The sequence below is a fragment of the Fistularia commersonii genome, chromosome 27, assembly GCF_037954325.1.
Source record: "Fistularia commersonii isolate RoL2024-O1a breed Wild chromosome 27, RoL_Fcom_v1.0, whole genome shotgun sequence".
Taxonomy (NCBI): Eukaryota; Metazoa; Chordata; class Actinopteri; order Syngnathiformes; family Fistulariidae; genus Fistularia; species Fistularia commersonii.
In genome coordinates, this window is record NC_141310.1 from 12,882,501 (window position 1) to 12,905,511 (window position 23,011).

Sequence of the window (23,011 nt, forward strand, 5' to 3'; positions counted from 1 at the left end):
TCTTGTGGTTTCGTTAAATGAGGTGTGTGCGAGTGTGCGACTCTGTGAAGCCAGTCTGTTGACATCAGCGGAAAAAAAAAAAAGACACACACACACACACACACACACACACACACACACACACACACACACACACACACACACGGCCCTAAAGAGCAACTGGGCTTCAGTGGCGGCGGCAGGAGAGTGCAGGCTCAGCGTGGCAACAAAGGGAAGGGGGAAGCAGGAAGGGGGAGGAGGGGGAGCAACCAGCCTCCTCTGATGTGTCTTTGTGTTTCTGTCACACACACACACACACACACACACACACGGGGGTAGAAGTTTGGGAGACGCTCACACACTCCTGCACACACGTGTGTGTGTGTGTGTGTGTGTGAAGCAGGCAATTACCTTATTAACTTTTGATGACCTACAAAAGTTTTTTTTTTTTTTTTTCTGGTGCCGTTTCCCGTCTCCCAGGTGGGAAGCGGCGGCGGCGGCGGCGGCGGCGGCGGCGGCGGCTGCACTTTTTCTTTTCTTTCCCTTTTTTTTTTTTTTTTTTTGAAAGGCAAAGAGATGTGGCGTCTGTAAACAGGAGTCAAAAAAAAAAAAAAAAAAAAGTTAGCGTGGTTCCACACGGAGGGTGCGTGAAAGTTATTCGTCGGGTTCGCCGTTTTCCACTCGACTCGCTTTTACCGCCGCTGCTTCTGCTACTTTACGGCGCGCTAATAATGCTGCAGCGGCTGCTGATGAGTTTTTTTTTTTTCTTCCTCCCCCGTTGATGGGTCGCCAACGCGCCCGGCGACTCGCCCGACTCGAGTAAAACACGCGTTTTACCACACGTCCCTGAACGCGTCGCCTCATTACACTGTTATTACACTGTTATTACACTGTTATTACAGCACTATTACTATGTCATAAGAGTGCGTTTCCCTATCTCTGTGTTTTTGAAACCTTGGTAATAGCGGAGCCGATACGGATGTGAAAGTCTGAGAAATCGCAACCCAGAGTAGGATTGTAATGACTTGATTCATCAATAAGTAAGTTGTAGAATCGTGAATGAATGACTGATTTAGAATAAATCCGCATTTCACACGGCCGAGGTAGATGTATATCATACTCAGCAATAAATAACCAAAATATCATGTCTTTCCTCTGTTTTGGTGTAAAGAAGTACATGAGGAATTTAATGAACAATCCTTTTACAAAACATTTCATGAAACACCTCATATTTCCTTAAACAAAAGTGCAATTTACTTTTATCATTCACATGTTTGCATTGCAACCCATCCCACTGATCGTACAAAGGCACAAAACTTTAACAAGTAATTGGTATTAAAAAATATAGATTAAATTAGACTTATAAAGAAAGGGATTTTTAAACCATTTAAACCTGTGCATATGAAATCTAAATTCAATCCAAACTAAAAAGAGTGCTATTAAATGTGTAAGGTAGAAATATTCACCTGTCCTGTAAATGTGTAAACTTCATACATGAAACATGCAAACACATAACATATATACTAAAAATGTATGGAGTTGCATGGACAGTAGAATTCCATCATACACCAGTGGAGCTGGTGACTAACATTAAATTGCACAATATTATATTCCTTAAATAGCGAAACTTGTTGCAAACACAACAAGCGCAAAGGTTTCAGTGCGTCTCTGTAAATAAATAGGACGTAGTCCATTTTTCTTTGTAATTCTACTATTTTTCTCAATTTTTATAACGACATTTCGTCATAACAAGCAGCAGGCGGCGCATTGATACCGTCTGCTGATTGGTCGATCTCAGTGATGCGGCTTGTCTTCTACTCTGAACCCCTGGCGGAAAATTCTTGAATTGCATTTAATTAAAAAATTAAATCCTTGTCTTTTATGCTTTTGTTCACTTTCAAATTATCCTGATTGAACCTCCTTGCGTACCGGTTCCGGCCCGCGGGCCGTATGTTTGACACCTATGTGTTAGAGGTTATAATAATAATAATAATAATCATTATTATCATCATCATCGTTAGCACTGTCATGATAATGATATAATTTACTGTCTCATAATGATAATAATAAAAATAATAATAATGATATCATAATCGTAATCATTTTCATCACCATCAGCATCATTATTTGTCATAAAAAGTCGTAAAAATTATATACATTCTTTTCTTTCTAATAATAATAATAATGATAATAATAATAATACTGATAATAATTATTATATTAATATGAATACTATAATAGTTATAGTTATCATTATTATAATTCTAGTAATAATAAAAATGAAGATAATAATTAACGTCATAGTAAAAAATTACCATAATATTATTATTATCATGATTATGCTAAATATGGTATCAAATGATGATGATACAGATTATTAATATAGTAATATTATTATAGCTCTAATCGTAAACATTTTGATGATAATAGGTATTATTACAATAGTGATAAAAATAGGATAATCACCATTTTATTATTATTATTTTTATATTTCTATAGTAATTATTATTATTATTATAGTAACAACAAAGATGATGATAATACTTATCATAGTAATATAATCCTAATTTTTAGAGTTACGATAACAAAATTATAATATAATAATATAAATGTTATTATCATTAATAAAGTAATATCATTATTATTATTATAGTACTTATATAAACATTTTGATGATAATTAGGATAATTATTATTATCACCATTAATATTATTGTTATTTTTATATTTCTATAGTATATTTCTATGATAATGATAACAGATGATGTTATAATCATATTATTAATAATAATGCCAATAACAATTTTACTTATAATAGAAATGACACCTGTTGACACATTATTACTCCTACTTCTAATTAGAATAATAATTATGAATAATTAACTACCAGCAGGATGATGTTTTAACATCTAGTAGGTCTCCAAAGTTGCTGGCGCTAATGCTAATGCTAATGCTAACAGCCGCCAATAATTTGACATCCTCCGTTGTGTCGTCGTCATCGGGAAAGTTCCAGAACTGACTGCCCCCCCCACCCTGTTTACCCCCTTCCTACCCCCCTACCCCCCACCAACTGCCCCCCCCCCCACCAACTGCCCCCCCTCCAGGACGACGAATGCTACGAGCAGTCGGCGGACGTTCGGTCGCAGCTCCGCTTCTTCGAGCAGCTGGAGAGGATGGAGAAGCAGCGGAAGGACGAGCAGGAGAGGGAGATCCTGCTCAAAGCTGCCAAAGTAAGTCGCTGTCGCCCTCCGTCCTGCCCTGTGTGTGTGTGTGTGTGTGTGTGTGTGTGTGTGTGTGTGTGCGTGCAGGTCCTGACAGATGAATTAGAGTGTGACACCAGTGGATGAAGTGACCTCCCCGTGTCCTCCCAGGCTCCTGGCCTCGGGGCGCCGCTGTCCTGGCTCCGCCCCCTCCCCAGACACAGCCGGGGAGGGGGAGGGGTCAGCACACACACACACACACACACACACACACACACACACACACACACACACACAAGCCCTGCACAGCCATTCAGAAGTTAAGATCAACTGAAAATGTCCTGAACGTCCCCAAGAATGTTTCAAGAAAAGCATTTTGGAATCTTCTGGATCTCCTGGATCTTCTGGGTCTCCTGGATCTTCTGGATCTCCTGGAGTCTCTGGATCCCACCTGGTCTCAGAGATGGACAAGAAAACGGTCTCTTCACTCAGAAGGTCAGAAGAAGTGATGGAGAGACGACCAGAGGCCTGTTCACTATTGATACACCCCTCTGAGGGAAGGAGGGAAGGAAGGAAGGATTGATGGAGGGGTAGATGATGGAAAGAGAGGTGATGGATGGAGGGAAGGAAGGAGGAGTGGATGGATGGATGGATGGATGGAAAGGGGGTAGATGATGGAAAGAGAGGTGAATGGATGGAGGGATGGAAGGAAAAGTAGAAGAAGGGGTGGATGGATGGGCAGATGGAAGGAGGGGTAGATGATGGAAAGAGGTGGATGATGGATGGAGGGATGAAAAGAGGAGTGGAAGAAGGATTGAATGGATGGAAGGATGGATGGATTGAGGGATGGAAGGAGGAGTGGATGAATGTGGGGATGGATAAATAGTGAGATGGACTGATGGATTATCAGGGTTGGATCAAACATCTGCTGGCTTGGAAAAGAAGAAGAAGAGAAGAAGAAGAAGAGGAGAAGAAGAAGAGGAGGAGAAGAAGAGGAGGAGAAGAGAAGAAGAGGGGGAGGAAAAGGAGGAGGAGAAGAGGAGAGAGTCCAGGTCTGTCCTGGCGTCCCGGCAGGAGAACATCTGACAGCAGAGATGTAAAACCTGCCAGTGGCACTGCTGCCCTTTGTAAACAGCCCATCTGCACACACACACACACACACACACACACACACACACACACACACACGCACACACCATCTCTCTGGACAATCTGCTAATTTCGACCCTGAGTCGAGAACGAAAACAAACCCTGAAATAATCTCCAATAATCCCCGCCCGCCCGTCTCCTCCAGGTCTCCGAAACAAGCGCCCCTTCCTGTCTAATTGGAAAAAACAAAAATCTTAAAAGAAAAAAAAAAAAAAAAAAAAAAAAAGATTTAATCAGTGAAAAAAATTACAAAAAATATCTACCTTAAAATAAATGAGGAAATATTTCCTGGAAGAAAATAAATGAAAAATAAATAAATGAATTAAAAATGCTAAATTGATGCTAACATTTCAAAATTCAATGACATTTCAATACATTTAATCAGAATAAAAGACTCAAAAAATTCTGATTCAAATATCAGAGTTTCAACATTGGATTGAATTCTAATCCAATGAAATCTGGACGTCCAGTCGGATTAGGATTGGAATTACAATTAGGATCAGTGGAATCCCGCGATGGTGAGAGTGTGTTCACCCGGCTGCTGAGTATAATAGAAGTAGTGTGTCGCTGCAACACACACACACACACACACACACACACACACACACACACACACACCATCTCTCTGGACAATCTGCTAATTTCGACCCTGAGCCTAGAATGTAAACACACCCTGAAATAATCTCCAATAATCCCCGTCTGTCCATCTCCTCCAGGTCTCCGAAACAAGCGCCACTTGCTGCCTAATTGGAAAAAAAATAAAAATTGGGAAAAAAAAAAGTCTCAAATTAAAAAAAAAAAAAAAAGGAAATTCTTGTTAAAGAAAGGATTAAATTACCGGAAAAAAATAATCCACTTTTAAATAAGAAAGGAAATAACCCTGGGAATAAATAATTAAAAATAAGTTCATTCATTAAAAACGTTAAATTGATGCTAAAATTTCCAAATTCAAAATTTTGACACATTTTTTCAGAATAAAAGATTAGAAAAAAAACGACTTAAAATATCATTTTAATGTTTCAACATTGGACTGAATTCTAATCCAATGAAATATGGAGGTCCGGGCGGATTAGGATTAGAATTAGGATTAGGATTAGCGGAATCCCGGTCCGGCGAGTGTGTGTTCACCCGGCTGCTGATTAAAATAGAAGTGCTGTGTCGCTGCGACACACACACACACACACACACACACACACACACACACACACGGATCACTGCACAGTGTCACACACCAAAACCGCTGCCACTGATACTCAGTCACATCCCTTACACCCTAGGTGTGTGTGCGTGCGTGCGTGCACTTACGTGCATGCGTGTGAGTGTGTGAGTGTGTGTGTGTGTGTGTGTGTGTGTGTGTGTGTGTGCTGGCTCATGCAGAATTTTTAATAACCTCTTTTGATTAGAATCCCCCTCCAGCGGCTTATTTAGGGCTGGATTTGGAGCGGGTGTAAAGGCCAGGGGCCCCCGGGGGGGCCGCCGCTCCGCCGCCCCCCCCCCTCCGAATTCACACGCCGTGTCCTTGACACCCCCGTCTCCTGCTCCCATTATGCACTTTTTTTTTCTTTTTTTTTTTTTTTTTTTTTTTTTTTTTTTTGCTGCAGCAGCAGCAACAGATGAGGAAGAGGAGGAGGGTGGGGTGACTGGTTTAAAAAAAAAAAAAAAAAAAAAAAAAAAAAAATAGGGGGTCCAGACGACTTGAACCGGTTGTTAACACCCCTATTTTTCTTTTCCGCAGAGTCGCTCCAGGCAGGAGGACCCAGAGCAAGCGCGGTTGAAGCAGAAAGCGAAGGAGGTGAGCCGCCGCTAACGCTAACGCCGCCGCCGCCGTTGCCCTTGACATTTCCCCCGCAACCCTGGACCATGAATTTTTCATTCCCGGCCATTTCCAGTGCAACGGGAGGAAAAGTTAGAGTGGTTCGGTCCTCTTGTCTGGGTTTTTTACCCCCCCCTCCTCGTGGGCTAGTTGGTTTGTCCCGCTTCCTCCCTGTGTAATTGCACGCCGTCGCGTGAACGCCGGTTTTCTCAGGTCGTCGACGATATTTTATTGATATTTTTGAAACCGGGCGATGGAGAAGTTACCCGTTTGATTTGAAAATACTTTGAAAATGTTGACGTCGAACCGATCGATCAATAATCGACGGTTCTATTTGCTTTGTGACGTGGTGATGGTTATAAATCAGGGTTTCTGTTGGTCGTTAAAAGACATAAATTAGATTGATCAAAGAAATGAAGGCCTTAAATAGCATTAAAAATAATTAAATTCAATGTAATTGAAGATTGAAAAATGAAAATACACTTGAGAAAATGAGAAAACAACATTTGAAACTTATTGTGATGAGACCAAATCAACATTTATATTAATCATTTTGATCGGAAAAGAGCGATTGACATTTGGGACCCTTTTATCTGCTATTTATTAAAAGGGAGCAAAAAAGGAAATAAAAATTAAAACAAGTTGAAATAAATAATGATAATGATAATAAATAAAATATAATAATAATAATATGACAAACATACATAAGATAAATTAATAATAATAATGATAATAAATTACAATATATTGATAATAATGATACTATTAATGATAAATCAGATAAATTAATAATAAACAATAAAAAATAAAGATGGTAAATTATTAACCATAAAAATAAAACAAAAAATGTATTGATAATCATATACAAATTTAAATCCATGTGATTCTTTGGTTCCATCGTCACTCAGAAGGTCATACGTCCATCTGTGTCGCTGTGAAAACTATTCCAGATCGAAACGATTGACGTTATTATCAATAAACGAAGCAGTCGGAAGCATTAGTTTGAAGCGGTATTAAAAAAACATTAAAATGCATTTGATTGGAAAAAACTGAAACCTTCAAATGCGTTGTGAGTCACTGAAAAGTGTCATAACGGCGGGTTTATGCGTTAAAAAAAGTGTAATAACGACTTTACGACGTCGGGCGGCGCCTGCTCGCTTGGGTGATCACGTCACGGCGGGAAAAGTTTTTCCCGAATTAAAAAAAAAAACAAAACAAAAAACATAATACAAACTTCGGATAAAAGCCGTCCAGTGGCGGGAAAAACGTTCGGTAGCGAAAACGAGGAGCCGCCGCGTTTGTTTTTTTTTTTATTTTACGCTACAAAGGAGCGCCGCCGCCGTTTTGTACTCATATTTGGCGAATCAGGGAGCGGCGGAGCGCCGCTCGTACGCGACCAATTCCCGGCGGAGGCCCGCCGACGTCGACCACTCCTCCTCCACCGACGCTTAACTTTGCGTTTGTTTTCCTTTTCCTCTTTATTCCTAATTCCATCTTCATCTTTGTTTACTCCGCCGCAACTCGCAGTGGCGTTCGGTCGAAGCGAGGATTCCCTTTTTTTTTTTTTTTTTTTTTCTTCCGAGGTAAGCGGCGGGATGAAACAGACGTGGCGTCTTTTTAACTCGCTCGCTTTTTTTTTTTTTTTTTTGCATGGCGGAGGAGGGGCGGTGTTTACTCAGGTAAAGTTTACTGAACACACAGGAGCTTCTCGCAGGACTCCCACGGCGCCGCCGCTACTTCCTCCTGACAGCTCCTCACTTCCTGTCTCCCTCAAGGGCGGCCATCTTTGGTGTTTGACCTGATTTCAATTTTTTTTTTTTTTTTTTTTCTTAAAAACACGTTTTCTATCCTCTGCGGCATCGAACCCCATGACCTTCACACACACACACACACACACACACACACACACACACATACCTTCTGCCCCCCCCAAAGGGTGGCCATCTTTTGTGTTTGCCTTTTTTCATTTTTTCCCCCCTTTTGAAAACCCGTTTTTTTGTCTTCTGTGGTGTTAAACCCCATGACCTTCACACACACACACACACACACACACACATGCACACACACACACCTCCCGGCCCCCCCCCCCCCCCCCAAGGGCGGCCATCTTGACCCCAAGCCGACGTCAAGAACATTCGCCGGATCTCATCCTGCCCACCGGCCGCGGCGTATGCAAATGAGGCGGCGTTAATAGGCGCCGCGATAGGTTCACCCCCCCCCCCCCCGCTTCCCCCTCCTGCCCCCCCCTCTTGCCCCCCCCCCTCTTGCCCCCCCCCACCTTCTTCCCCCGAGGGCCATGTGATCAAAGTGGATCTCCTCCCTGTTAAGTGGCAGCTCGCTCCTCATCTGGATGCGACCAGATTAGGATGCTTTTTTTTTTTTTTTTTTTTTAGATGAGATGGTTTGGAAAGGGTGACTTTATGTAACACACACACACATACACACACACACACACACTCGCACACACGCATACTCGTCCTCTTAATGGCCGTCGTTCCTCAGCCGGCGTGCCTTGGCGGTTTTTATCACCTGACTGGCTCAGGGGGACGGAGCTGGCTGTTTGTGTCACCGCCGCTCACACGTCGGCGCCGCTTTCATCAGGATAATGAGCGTCGGCCTCTCTCGCAGGCGACGGGGCAGAGACGCCGCCGCCGCCACCCTTCTTCCCGGGATCACGCAAAAGGGAAAGCGGCCGTCAGCACCGGGCGGCGAAGGGCTCGGAGAGTGTTCGACGCTAAATGAGCGCAGAGGGGACGGTTCTTGTTGGCGGCGGCGGCGTGATGGCGAGCGCTGGGGGAGGGGGGAGGGAGCGCCGTACGTGCCGCGGCATCGCCGTCACGTCACGTTGGACCACAAGCGGCTTTTTCTCGATTTGTCGGAAAAGAATCCGACCTCGACTGCGACGGGAGGCGTCAGAGGCGGCAGTGATTCAATCTTTCAGCGTGGCTGATTAGCAATTAGCTTCCTTGATGCTAAGCAACGCCGTGCTAATGGGTCTTAACACACTCACACACACACACACGCATGCACATGCAAGCAAACACACACACTCTCGAGTCTCATGTGGGAAAAGAAGTTAATTTTTCCCACTGGCTTCACGTCCTCTTAACGCACCTTATTAATCAGATCTGGGGGTCAAAGGTCACACACACACACAGACACACATGCGCATGCACATATAGGCAAACACACACTCATGTCCGACATGGGAAAAGAGGTACATTTTTCCTTCTGACTTCACGTCCTCTAAATGCACTATCACCTTATTATCCAGATCTGGGGGTCAAAGGTCACACACACACACACACACACACACACACACACACACACATTAGCCTGGTTTCCGTTGCATTGGTCCAGAGGAGGCTGCAGGAGGCCTCACCTGCTCAGGTTCTCCTCTTCGGTCCTGTAGAACCACAGAAGTTCTGCGGGTTCTCCGTTGTCAGCAGGTGCTTTGGAGACTAAATAATAATAATAATTGATAATAATAATAATAATAATAATAATTATAATAATAATAATGATGGTCTGCAGGTGTGAATGACAGGGTGAATGGTCGGAGCGCTCTGTATTTGATTGACAGCTGACGTTCCAGGTTAAGCCCCGCCTCTTGCCCCAAGGTCAGCTGTGATTGGCTCCAGACAGAGAACGATGCATTCAATGTCACATGGGAAAATCGGCAATTTCCAACTCCGTCGTGTCGTCCACATTAAACTGATGCACGCCAGCTAACCGCATCACTACCTCCCAAATCTCTTGATAGAACTACTAACCCCACGACTAACTAGTGCTAACTAGTGCTTACGATAAAGCCAGTGGTGCAGGTTACCAGCAAATAACAAGCATTTTGTTTTTTTGTGGATCATTTTATTCCTATTCTTTTTTTTTTTTTTTTTTTAATTGTAGATAAAAAAAAAAAAACGCTCAGGGTACAAAACTATTTTAGTCAAATCAGACCGTTTTCGTTTTCCGCTCCGCAAAAGACCTCACAGACCCCTGGACTCCAATCCACCGCCATCCTCGCGACCTCCGACGGCCTCTCTCCTCCTCGCCGTTGCACATCGACGTCATAAAAGTGTAACAAACGTGTAATAATAGCATAATAAGCATGTAATAAACGTGTAATAACACGCATCTCCCCGCTCATAGCGATTAAATCGATTACCGATCGCAAACGATAAAAGAAATACCGATTTTAACTGTTTTCGTGTGTGTGTTTGTGTCCCGGCGTATTCAAATCGCGTCTAATTGCCCCGTATTCCAACCCAACCTTTTCACCGTCGGAGCGGCCGCTGCCAGAGATTGTATTTTCTTCCTCCTCTTCGTCGGCGAGGGAGCGCCGCGGCTTCTCCCGCTCCCGACCATTTGGCCGAAAGGTCAGATGGGCTATTTTCAAAAAAATGCCCCCAGTGAAAATCAATGGGCAAACGGTGGAGCTCGGCTCCCGTCTGCTGCTGCTGCTGTTGTTGTTGTTGTTGTTGTTGTTGTTAGCGGCGCGCCGGGTTTGTTCCATCACCGAGCCAGGACGCCGGGCGACGCCTGAATCGTCGAGAGCCGAGCGAGGGAAGATCGAGAGACAAAGAGGCGAAGAGGAGGAGGAGGAGGAGGAGGAGGGAGATGGAGAATGCGTGAAGGCCGGTGGAGATACATCACGGTGTCAGACGCGCAGACACGCCGCCGCCACCAGATTCATCATCGCAACTGCGTCTGCAGGCGCAAGTGGACACAGGAAACGGGGGCGAGGAGGGGGCGGAGACAAATTGGACGGCGAGGCTGACCAGGAGAAGAAGAAGAAGAAGAAGAAGAGAGCTTAACACCCGTGATGTTTTCGGCGGCGCCTTCGGGTCACTCGCGGCTGATTGGCTGACGGCCCGCCGGGGTCACGTGGCCAATGATGCGGAGACGAGAGGTCCCGAAATAACAGAATCCGTTGCCGGCGGCGACGCCATATTGTTGGGGGAGAAATGGATCCAGATTTAGCAGATGTTTCCATTGTAGTCTAGAACGTGGTACGTTGTTGCATCGGTGGTGAACCTTCGTCCCCACGATTGGCCAATCAGGGTTGTGGGGCGGGGCTTAACTGGGTCCGGTCACCTGTCAATCAGACACATCCGACCAATCACAGTGAACCCGCTTACTGTTTTCCGAGGGTGGCGAGAACATCGTTTTAAAGAGCGCAGTTTGATAGTTCCGGGATTTTGTTTATTCGTTTATTCGTCCCAGTAAAGGCGCTGATGATGCTAACGGTATGTGTTTACTGTATGCAGAAGCTAGCGGTATGTGCTAACGGTATGCTCTAACGATATCCAGAAGCTGACTGCGTGTGCTAGCAAAATGCGCTAATTGTAGGAATATGCTAACTTTAACGGATGAGGTATTAGCTGATGGTATAAGTGACCAGTATGCTCTAATGCTATGCATGTGCTAACATTACGTGCCGAAGCAAGTGCTAACTATATGTGCTAAAGTACACACTGACAGTATGCGCTAACAGTATACACTAACGGTATGCAGAAGCTGTCTGTGTGTGCTAACAGTGATCTAACGGTATGCACGTGCTAACTTATATGCTAAAGTACGCACTGACAGTATGCGCTAACAGTATGTGCTAACAGTATGCTCTAACAGTACGCAGAAGTTGACATTATGTGCTAAAAGTATGCACGTGGTAAAGTATGCACTGATGGTATATGCTAACAGAATGCTCACATGGTATGCACATGTTAACATTATGTGCTAAAGTACACACTGACAGTATGTGCTAACATTATATGCTAACAGTGTGCAGAAGCTGATGTTATGTGCTAACAGTATGCACGTAGTAAAGTACGCACTGAGGGTATAGGCTAATAGAATGCGCTAGCAATATGCAGAAGCTGACAGTATATACTAACAATATGCGCTAATGGTATGCATGTGCTAACTTCATGCGCTAAAGTACGCTCTGACAATATGTGCTAACAGTAAACACTAACAGTATGCAGAAGTTGACTGTGTGTGCTAACAGTGATCTAACGGTATGCACGTGCTAACTTATATGCTAACGTACGCACAGACGGAATGTGCTAACAGTATGTGCCAACGTTATATGCTAAAGTACGTGCTGACTGCACGCTAAGCGAATGTCCTAACGTGCTTCCGTTGGACCGTTAGCCGAACTTGGTCCCCCTTTTGTCCAACGAAATTCAAAAACGTCAAATTTTGGATTCGACATTTTGGATTCAAGATGGCCGACTTGGCTTCGCAGCTCCAGCTGGAAGCCAGCGGGAGGATAAAACTCCCGCGGACCGTCGGTGTTCCAGCGCGGATCTCAGAGGGGTTTCATTTTTCTGAAAACGATCTTCCTCTCCGTCTGCGGGCGGCAACTTTGAACCTCGCCGTGGCGCCGGTGGCGATCGGCGGCCGCCATCTTGAATGGTCTGAGAGTGGACGGCGTTGGCCAATTAGACAGCCGTCAAGGTTAGCGCCCGGGGGCGTCGGGCCGGAACACGCCGTTGTTTTTCTAGTTTGGCTCCGGCGTCCTCGGCATGCGGCCGGGCTGCGGCGAGAAGCTCCGCCCACATCCCTCCCCCTCTCATGGCGGCGGCGGCGGCGGCGTAGGAGGAGGCGGGACGACCAGGCCGGTTCAGAGGCGCCCCTCCTCTGGCCCCCCTGCAAACTGCTCCTCACGCCCATTAGACCAGGCCTGCGGCCAGACACACACACACACACACACACACCCACACACACACACACACACACACACACTTCGGTGGTTTTCAAAGACGCCCCGCTGTTCTGCGCGTCCCGGTCCGTGGTTGCTGTGTTCTTGCTCGCGGCGTCGCCACTCCTTCTACCGGCGAACCCGCCATCGTCCAGTTGCCATGGCGATGGCGAGCGGGACTCAAACGTATGTCTTTGTTATCTTTACCGATCTGTTTCCCTTCGGGGGCTGACGATTGTCCGGTAGGCGGTGGATGAAGGCGGAACGTGGCGCCCCGAGGCACATGGCGCCCTCATTGATGCTCTGTGATCAATTTGGGGGCGGAGCCTTCTGCGCGTCTTCTGCGTTCACTTCCTGGTTCGTCCCAGACACCTAGCCAAACGCAGCAAGCGTAGCCCTGTAGCAGTATCCTGTAGCGCTGTATGCTCGCAACTGCAGAAGAAGAAGAAGGAGAAGGCAAGATGGCGTCGGTAGAACAAGGGAGAAGAATTCTGCGTCCACGATTTGCCGCCATGTTTGTTCTTTTCTGCTTTAGGACGCAACTGTTCTAAGAAGTATCCAGTTCCAGGAAGAGTAGCCTCCTTCTACCTTGGAGGCACCAATATCTGCATGTGTCCCCAAGCCTCCGGCCGGACAGTGAACACTTGTACATCAGGGTGCTTCTGCTTGGCTTCCACCTATCTTGAATCTTGTTCCTTCCCCTTGCTGAACCTCCTTTGCTGGTTTTGCCCACTAGCGCATGTAAGGGTTTCGCCCACAGTTGGGGATGAAACCCCTGTAGTACCCCAAGAACCCCACCGCTTGGTGGACTTCTGTCATATTTCTTGGGGTAGGCCGGTCCTCTAGGACCTTGACCTTCTCCATGTCAACCTGGATGCCTGTTGCAGAGATTTCATGGCCCGAAAATTTCCTTTTTGTTCTCAGCTAGAAGGATTTCTTGGGCTTCAACTTGAGGCGACGGAACACCAAGTCCAACCTCTTGCAGTGACTCAAAGTCAGTGGAGGAGACGATGATGTCGTCAAGGTCAATCAGCAGGGTAGCAAGGTCGCCCAGCGCCACTTCTGTGAGACGTTGAAAGGTTGCCGCCGCAGGGATGGACCTTCAGCTCAGAAACAAACTCAAGCAGAAGAAGAAGAGAAAGACAACATGGAGGTGGAAGCCGTGTGAAGAACCCTGTTAGCTCCCTCTGGCCTGGAAACCCCTCTGAGATGCAGGAGGCCAGAAGACCTCGGACCTCTTCGACCTTCTGTTTCTCGCCCCATCTGAAAACATCCGTCGTCAAGAAGCATCAGGTAGCGGGCGTTTCTTCAGAGTCCAACCAATCACCTGGGAGTTCCTCTGGAACCCCCAGAAGACCCTGTTAAGCCGGTTCCTCCGCCGTCCCCGAGCACCATCTAGTTCCTGGAGAAGAAGAACCCGCGGAGATCGTCCGAACTCCCCCTAGTGGACGTGTCGCTTAGCAACACCGTCTCCACCGTGACCTTTCGGGGGTCATAGTGGACCTCCAGTGGATCTTCTGCAGAGCTCCCGCTGCTCTCCTTGTGTGTTTTTCCATCTGGTTTAATGAGAAAGAGAAAAAAACAACAAAAAAAGGGGGTTGATTTTTATTTTCTTTCTATTTTTCCTTCCTTTCTCCACTTCGCTCCTCCATCCTCCTTCGCCCGTGAGCTTTTCTTTTTCCTCGGTCTCTCTTTGAGCGCCGGAGCTTTCCGTGGGACGGCGGCGGCGGCGGCGGCGGCGGCGGGGGAATTGTACGAGCGACGCTGGTGGCGAGGAGAAGGGTGGAGGATGGGAGGGTTTCAATTAGGAAGCGAGAAGGAAAGGAAAGAAAAGGACCCGGCCTTCGCCTTTTCTTTTTTTTTTTTTTTTTTTTTTTCTTCTCGTGACGCCCGGACGTTTTTTTTTTTTTTTTTTTTTTCCTTCTCCGTCCGATGAGGAGGACGGAAGGCGATGCTAAGCGTGTTTCCATTAGATTGTCATGTTGGCTAATTAGCGAGCGGCAACATGATTCACCTTGTTAATTAGGAAGACTCGCACACCATCCGCCTCGGGGGGGCCGGCGCCGGGACGAGGAGCCCGAGCCTCCGAGCCCGGCTTGTGAAGAACCCCCTCCTTCTCCACCTCCACCACCTCCGTCTCATCTACCTTCCTTTCACTCTTTTTTTTTTTTTTTCCTCCTCTCTCTCTCTCTCTTTCTCTTTCTCGCCTTTTTGATTCGGGAATGAATAAATCATGGAGAGCGTCCTCCCTCGGAATATCTGAGTCCTCCTCTCTCCTGGATGCAAATGAGAGCTGATCAATAGGAAAGTGGGGGGGGCGAGATGTTAGAGGAGGAGGAAGATGGAGGGGTGGTGGTGGTGGTGGTGGTGGTGGTGGTGGTGGTGGGGGGGGCGACAAAGAGAGGGAACATTTAAAGCGGGAAATTTTTTCCCTGAGATAAGCGATATTTTTTTAATGATCGCCACCCTTCCTCCTCCTCCTTCTCGGTTTAAAGTGGAAAATAGTGGCAGGTGTTATTATTTATAAGGATAAAACTGGCTTTTAAAGACGTCCGGCCGCTTCCTTTTAGTTTTGGAAGAGGGGTGGGTGGGCGTTTAGGGGGGAGGTGAGAGGTCGCCATGGCAACGGGGAAACGCTGTAACATGGATTATAATCCCAAACCTTTGTGTAATTACACTATTTACTTACATGGTAATAACATAGTGTGTAAACCTTAACTGGGATTCTGACCATAACTTTTGGTTTATTTGGGCAGACGTATTTATATTTATATATACTTATATAAATCATCTTCTCTAATTCATGCACTCTCTCTTTTTTTTGATGTTTTGATTTTGTATTGAATTATTCTTTTATTTATTCATTTATTTATCTAATTTTATTCATTTATTTATCTAATTTTAGCCATTTATTTATCTAATTTTAGCCATTTATTTATCTAATTTAATCCATTTATTTATCCAGTTTATCCATTTATTTTTCTAATTTTATTCATTTATTTATCTAATTTTAGCCATTTATTTATCTCATTTTAGCCATTTATTTATCTAATTTTAGCCATTTATTTATCCAGTTTATCAATTTATTATCTAATTTTATCCATTTATTTATCCAATTTATCCATTTATTTATCGAATTTAATCCATTTATTTATCCAGTTTATCCATTTATTTTTCTAACTTTAGCCATTTATTTATCTAATTTTAGCCATTTATTTATCCAGTTTATCAATTTATTATCTAATTTAATCCATTTATTTATCCAATTTATCCATTTATTTATCTAATTTAATCAATTTATTTATCCAGTTTATCCATTTATTGATCTAATTTTATCCATTTATTTATCTAGTTTATCCATTTATTTATCTAATTTGATCCATTTATTTATCTAGTTGATCAATTTATTTATCTAATTTTATCAATTTTTTTAAATCAAATTTTTCCTTTTATTTATTCAATTTTTACCCATTTATTTATCCAATTTTATCTGTTTAGTTATCCATTTCTTTGTCCAGTTTATTCATGCATTTAATTATCCAATTTTGATCCATTTATTAACCCGACAAAGCGAGGGAACATTTAAAGCGGGAAATTTTTTCCCTGAGATAAGCGATATTTTTTTAATGATCGCCACCCTTCCTCCTCCTCCTTCTCAGTTTAAAGTGGAAAATAGTGGCAGGTGTTATTATTTATAAGGATAAAACTGGCTTTTAAAGACGTCCGGCCGCTTCCTTTTAGTTTTTCTTCCTTTTAAATCCCTGCAAATAAGTTTTAGACGAAGAGGGGTGGGTGGGCGTTTGGGGGGCAGGGGTGGGGGGGGGTGAGAGGTCGCCGTGGCAACGGGGAAACGCTGTAACATGGATTATAATCCCAAACCTTTGTGTAATTACACTATTTACTTACATGGTAAAGCTACACTGGGATTCTGTATTTTCTGTAACCGTAAGTTTTTGTTTGTTTGGGCGGCCGTATTCATATTTATATATACTTATATAAATCGTCTTCTCAAACTCATTTTGATTTTGCATTAAATTATTCTTTTATTTATCCATTTATTTATCTAATTTATCCATTTATTAATCTAATTTTATCCAATTATTTATCCAATTTATCAATTTATTTATCTCATTTTATCCATTTATATATCCAATTTATCAATTTATTTATCTAATTTTATCAATTTATACATCCAATTTATCAATTTATTTATCTAATTTTATCCATTTATTTATTCAATGTATCAATTTATCCAATTTTATCCATTTATTTATCCATTTTATCCATTTATTTGTCCAATTATCCATTTATTTATTCAATTTTTATCCATTTATTTATCCAATTTTATCCGTTTAGTTATCCATTTTTTTGTCCAATTTTTATCTGTCTATTTATGCTTCTAATGATCAAATTTTTATCAATTTAAATATCTGTTTATTTATTCAATTTCTCTCCATTTATTTATCAATTTCTTTATCATTTTTTTTCTGTTTATTTCGTCATTTATGTATCCAAAGTTTATGTTTTTATCATTTTTCAGCAATATATGAATCCCATTTTTATCCATTTATTTACCTGTCCAGTTTTGATCTATTCATCCATTTATTTATCCAATAGTTAACCGCTTATGTATTCATTTATTTTCGTATTTATTTCTAGTTTATCTATTTTGAAGTTTGTTTTTTTTTAAATTTCGTAATCACTCACTCAGTCGGTCGCCTCGTATAATTCACTCTTTCATTTTTTTATTCTTCATTTCTAGATTTTCCATTGACATTCATTCATTCATTCATTCATTTCTCATATTTATTCTTGAATTCATTGATTTGTTGATTGACTGACTGATTGATTGATTGATAGATACATTGATGTCTCCATGTGTGTTCAGGAGAACTTCTTTCTTCTGCCCTGGAGCTTCAGTTCCTCCCTTTGCTTCAAATTGCATCACTTTTTCTTTTTTTTTTTTTGTATTACATCCCATAATACTAAGCAAACCCACAGGAGCTTCACCCTTTTTGACCACTACAATAACAACAGTCCAGAGTGCAGAAGACAGGTTCTTCTACCTGGGTTCTCCCCATGTTCTCCTCCTTGATTTCCTTCCATGTTCTCCTACCTCGTTTCCTCCCCACGTTCTCCTACCTTGGTTCCTTCCATGTTCTCCTACCTTGGTTCCTCCTCACGTTCTCCTCACGTTCCTTCCATGTTCTCCTACCTTGGTTCCTTCCATGTTCTCCTACCTTGGTTCCTCCTCACGTTCTCCTACCTTGGTTCCTCCTCATGTTCTCCTACCTTGGTTCCTCCTCACGTTCTCCTAACGTTCCTCCCCACGTTCTCCTACCTTGGTTCCTCCTCATGTTCTCCTACCTTGGTTCCTCCTCATGTTCTCCTACCTTGGTTCCTCCTCACGTTCTCCTAACGTTCCTCCCCACGTTCTCCTACCTTGGTTCCTCCTCATGTTCTCCTACCTTGGTTCCTCCTCACGTTCTCCTAACGTTCCTCCCCACGTTCTCCTACCTTGGTTCCTCCTCACGTTCTCCTACCTTGGTTCCTCCTCATGTTCTCCTACCTTGGTTCCTCTTCACGCTCTCCTCACGTTCCTCCCCACGTTCTCCTACCTTGGTTCCTCCTCACGTTCTCCTACCTTGGTTCCTCCTCATGTTCTCCTACCTTGGTTCCTTCCATGTTCTCCGTCAGCAGGTTCTCACTCGTATGATTGACAGGCGACTGGTCCGGGTTAAGCCCCGCCCCCCCCCAAGGAGGACATCTTGGATCATACTATTATTTACTTCCTAATGAGGACCCTCCTCCTCCCTCTGGACCAGACCAAGTGTCCACGGAGAAGAATAAGCTCAGTTAAAAACGTCAGTTTGTCCATCAGGGCTTCTGCAGCTCCTCCTCCTCCTCCTCCTCCTCCTCCTCTTCTTCTTCTTCCTCCGAGGTTCTTGCTATGTTTTAGACATTTTTGCATCATAAGGGAGAACGCGGTTCTTTTCTTCCTCGCCCAGAAAAGCCCCCGTTATTACTTATTTAGGGGCCTGATAGACACTTTTACCAAACTATTAAGGGAGCGGAGTTTGAAGTTCAACCTCCTCCTCCTCCTCCTGTTCTTCATCTTCGCCGTTTGTGTTTGTTTTTCCCCCGTTTCGCCGAAAACGACTCGCTTTTGGAGAGCCGCGCGCGCTGGCGTAGCAGCTAGCGCTAGCGCTAGGCGATAAATGAAAATAATTTAAAGCGGTGACTTTATCGTTTATTTCGGTAAAAGTCGCCGGGATAATTAGCGTTTATTAGCGTTTCTGTTTCAGAGGCAGAACAAGTGGGTTTATCCAGAGGCGCTCGGGCCGCGTTGTTATTTTTTAAATCTCTTTTATTGTCTTTGAGCTCTGAGGGGAGACGGACTGAGCCGCTAACAGTAATAACACTGTAATAACGCTAGCAGTAATTAACTCTAGCGGTAATAACACTGTAATAATGCTAGTGGTAATAACACTGTAATAATGCTGGCGGTGATAACACTGTAATAACGCTAGTGGTAATAACACTGTAATAACGCTAGCGGTGATAACACTGTAATAACGCTAACGGTAATAACATGTCACTAACGCGAGCAGTAATAACACTGTAATAACGCTAATGGTAATAACACTGTAATAATGCTAGCGGTAATAACACTGTTGTAACGCTAGCGGTAATAGCACTGTAATAACGCTAGCGGTAATAACATTGTAATAATGCTAGCGGTAATAACGCTGTAATAATGATAGCGGTAATATCACTGTAATAACACTGAAGTCATACCGCTACAGTAATAATACTTCATGGCTAACAAAGTTATGAAATATTAGTACTTACTACTCCAGTACTCACAAAGTAATAAGGCTTCATTAATGATTCTTTTGTTCTGTCATAGTTGTAACAATTCACGCTACAGTTATAGCGCTTATTAATAATGTAGTAATAACACTAAAGTAAAACCCTTCAGTAATAACTCTTTAGTAATAATACTTCAGTAATACCTCTTCAAACGACCATGGTAATTTTACATCATTAATAACACCTTAGTAACCACGCTTCATTAATAATACTTAATTAATAACACTTTGGTTATAACGCCAGTAATAACACTTTAGTAATAATACATCTGTCATCATACTTTAGTAATAACACAGTATTAATGCTTCAGTAATAACACTACAGTGCTAACAAAGTAACGCCAGTTGAATAACAATGCTTGAGAAATAATATTGACGTAACACTACTGAAGTAAGAACATAGTAATAACACTTTAGTAATAACACTTGTGTATTAAAAACACTGTCAACTCTTGCAGTGCTAACACTTGTAATAACACAGTGATGACGCCTCAGAAACACACAATAATGCTACAATTAAAAACGTATAGTAGTAATATAGTAGTAATATAGTAATAACATAGTAATAACCACCGACATGTTTTTTTTTTCCACTGAAAACCTGCATCCCAATCCTGGCCACATCCGCCGACCTTTGCTGAAAATCTGACTTTTCACGTTTCCTGGCGGGCGGGCAGGAAAACCCCGGGAACGCCCCCCCCACCCCCCCACGCCGGCGTGACCTTTGCGTTTCTACCTGTTTATTTCCATTTCCCCCGTCGGCGGCGCGTCGCCGAGACGCCATCTGCCTTTTTTTTTTTTTTTTTCTCCACGTCCTCACGCGACATAAAGACGTCGTCATCGGATGACGGAAAGTTCTGGAAAGTCAGAGATGAAAACTCGCTAACTGTATTAGCGGGGCGGGCGGGCGGAGGGGGGGGGGGGGGGGGCAACGGAACTCCGGCGAAGATGGATGATTGACGGGAAGGACGGGCGGGTGAGGGAGGGGGCGAGGAGGGGGCGGAGCCTCTGGAAACCCTCCATCGCTAACATTCCTGCTAAATGACGAGCCGAGCGGTTCTATCCGTCAAGGGGGGGGGGGGGGGGAGATTGGAATCAAGCCCCGCCCCCTCCTCGCCACGCCGCTGACGGGAAGGCAGACCGCAGGCTTGCAGATGGCAACATGAGGTCTCGCTTTATCACACGGCCATAAATCTGAGAGCGCAGGCAGCGGCCGCCGCCGGCGCCGCCGGCCCAACGCCTGGTCGCCGACTGCCAGGCGGAGATGCCGGCATCCTGGTGCCATCAGCGAGATGCTTCCCTCCCTCCTCCTCTCTCGTTCTCGCTCCCTCGCTTTCGGGATTCTTTAAGGTCAAAATAGCATTGATAGCATCTACCGTTAGCAACGTAGCCTCACGGTTCATGAATATTGACGTCCCCCCCCCTCCTCCCCCTCCTCCTCCTCCACAACCGCAGTGCGTTTGAATCTTTCAACAGTTTCCGCCGTGCTAAATGTGAAGTGGCAACACCCTAAAGGGCATGCCTTGCCGCCGGCGCTACGGCGAGGGATGGGGGGGAGTGTGTGTGTGTGTGTGTGTGTGTGTGTGTGTGGGGGGGTGATCATCATCCGACTACATACGAGCCTCACGCTATAACACACGCTGGGAGATAGCATGAAAACAACATGAAAGAGTGCATTGATTGTCCTTGTTCGCCCCCCCCACCCTCCCCCGTCACCCCCCCCCCCACCCCCCTGCACCCCCCAATCACCCCCCCCCCCCCCCCAACCCCTTAGCGACCCCCCACCCCCTCCCTCCCCGGTGGGCAGGCGAGCTGGTGGCAACACATTCGGCGCTGTAGCTAAGATTGATACCCGCGTACACCAGTGTGTGTGTGTGAGTGTGTGTGTGTGTGTGTGTTTGCATGTAGGAGGGATCGCTGACCCCCCCCCCCCCCCCCAGGCCATCACACATCCAGCCAATAGAAAGGGCAGCTCCTAGCGACGCCGGGCTCCCCCTGCTTTCGCCCTGCAGCCAGACATGACATTACCTCGGGCGCCGCCGCCGCCCCAGCAGGCCCCGCCCCCTTCCACCCCCACCCCCCAGGACCATGTGACTGGACCTGCACACACACACACACACACACATGCATGGATGGACGTGCACGCGCAGAGATGTACGGTTTCCTCACAGGCACTCTGCTAATGGCTGACAACAGACTTCCATTTTGTTCTGCTGGGGAGAATTTGTGTCATCCAGGGATGGATGGATGGATGGATGGATGGATGGATGGATGGATGGATGGACGAACAGATGGATGGATGGATGGATGAATGGATGGACGAACAGATGGATGGATAGATGGATGGATGGATGGATGGATGGATGGATGGATGGATGATTGAAAGGACAGATGGATGGATGGATGGATGGATGCGGTGGGGAACATCTGCTGGAACCCTGAGAATGCGCTAACCCTGCTCTGATAGCACTAGCTTGAAGTAGCGCTCGCACCGCTTGGTTAGCGTCTACTTCCTGCAGACGACAGGAAGTAGAAACCAGAGCGACGCCGCTCAATCACGTCAGGAGAACGTTCTGTCTAGCCTCAGTTATCTGTTAGCACTGCACACGCGTAGTCGTGATCGTGGCAACGCTATTTTCTAATTTTTATTTTGTTTGTTGTCGTTTCCAGATGCAGCAGCAGGAACTGGCCCAGATGAGGCAGCGAGATGCTAACCTCACGGCGCTAGCAGCCATCGGACCCCGCAAAAAACGCAAGGTGGACTCGCCGGGGGCCACCCCATCAGGGACCGAGGTGAGACCCTACCGCTAGCATCGGCGCTAACACACCACGGAGGCATTTGGTCAGACCTGCGACCAATCAGAGGGCGGGAAAAACAGTGGAAATGAAGCTACATGTGGTTGCCGTGGAGAAGGTTCCTCTATGTTCTCCTACCTGGGTTCCTCCATGTTCTCCGTCTCTGTGAATGAGAGGCTGATTGGTGGGGCGTCTCTGTGTGATTGACAGGTGATTAAACCCCGCCTCTCGCCATGGCGTCCGCGGGGGTCGTCCTGGCGACATGCTACACAGTGTTATTACTGGTGTTATTGCAACGTTATTACAGTTATTATAGCCTTATTACGGTTGTTACAGCGTTATTACAGTGTTACTACAGTTATTAGTGTTTTTACAGTTGTTAATACAGTGTTATTTCTGCTGTATTACTGTTATTATAGTTGTTTTTCAGTTATTACAGTTGTTATTACAGCATTATTACAGTATTAGTGTTACTACAGCTGTTATCACGGTGTTATTAC

At 44.8% G+C, this 23,011-nt stretch overlaps 1 protein-coding gene across 1 annotated transcript in view; it reads left to right on the plus strand.

The window, feature by feature from the left end:
• The window catches only part of LOC147218069 (transcription initiation factor TFIID subunit 4), a 91,062-nt gene that overhangs the window by 44,355 nt on the left and 23,696 nt on the right, over positions 1-23,011 (plus strand). Inside the window, exons 12-14 of the mRNA XM_086174937.1 lie at positions 3,083-3,208; positions 6,063-6,119; positions 22,386-22,508. Of these exons, the coding sequence (XP_086031063.1) occupies positions 3,083-3,208; positions 6,063-6,119; positions 22,386-22,508 (306 nt within the window). The remainder of the gene's footprint in view (positions 1-3,082; positions 3,209-6,062; positions 6,120-22,385; positions 22,509-23,011) is intronic.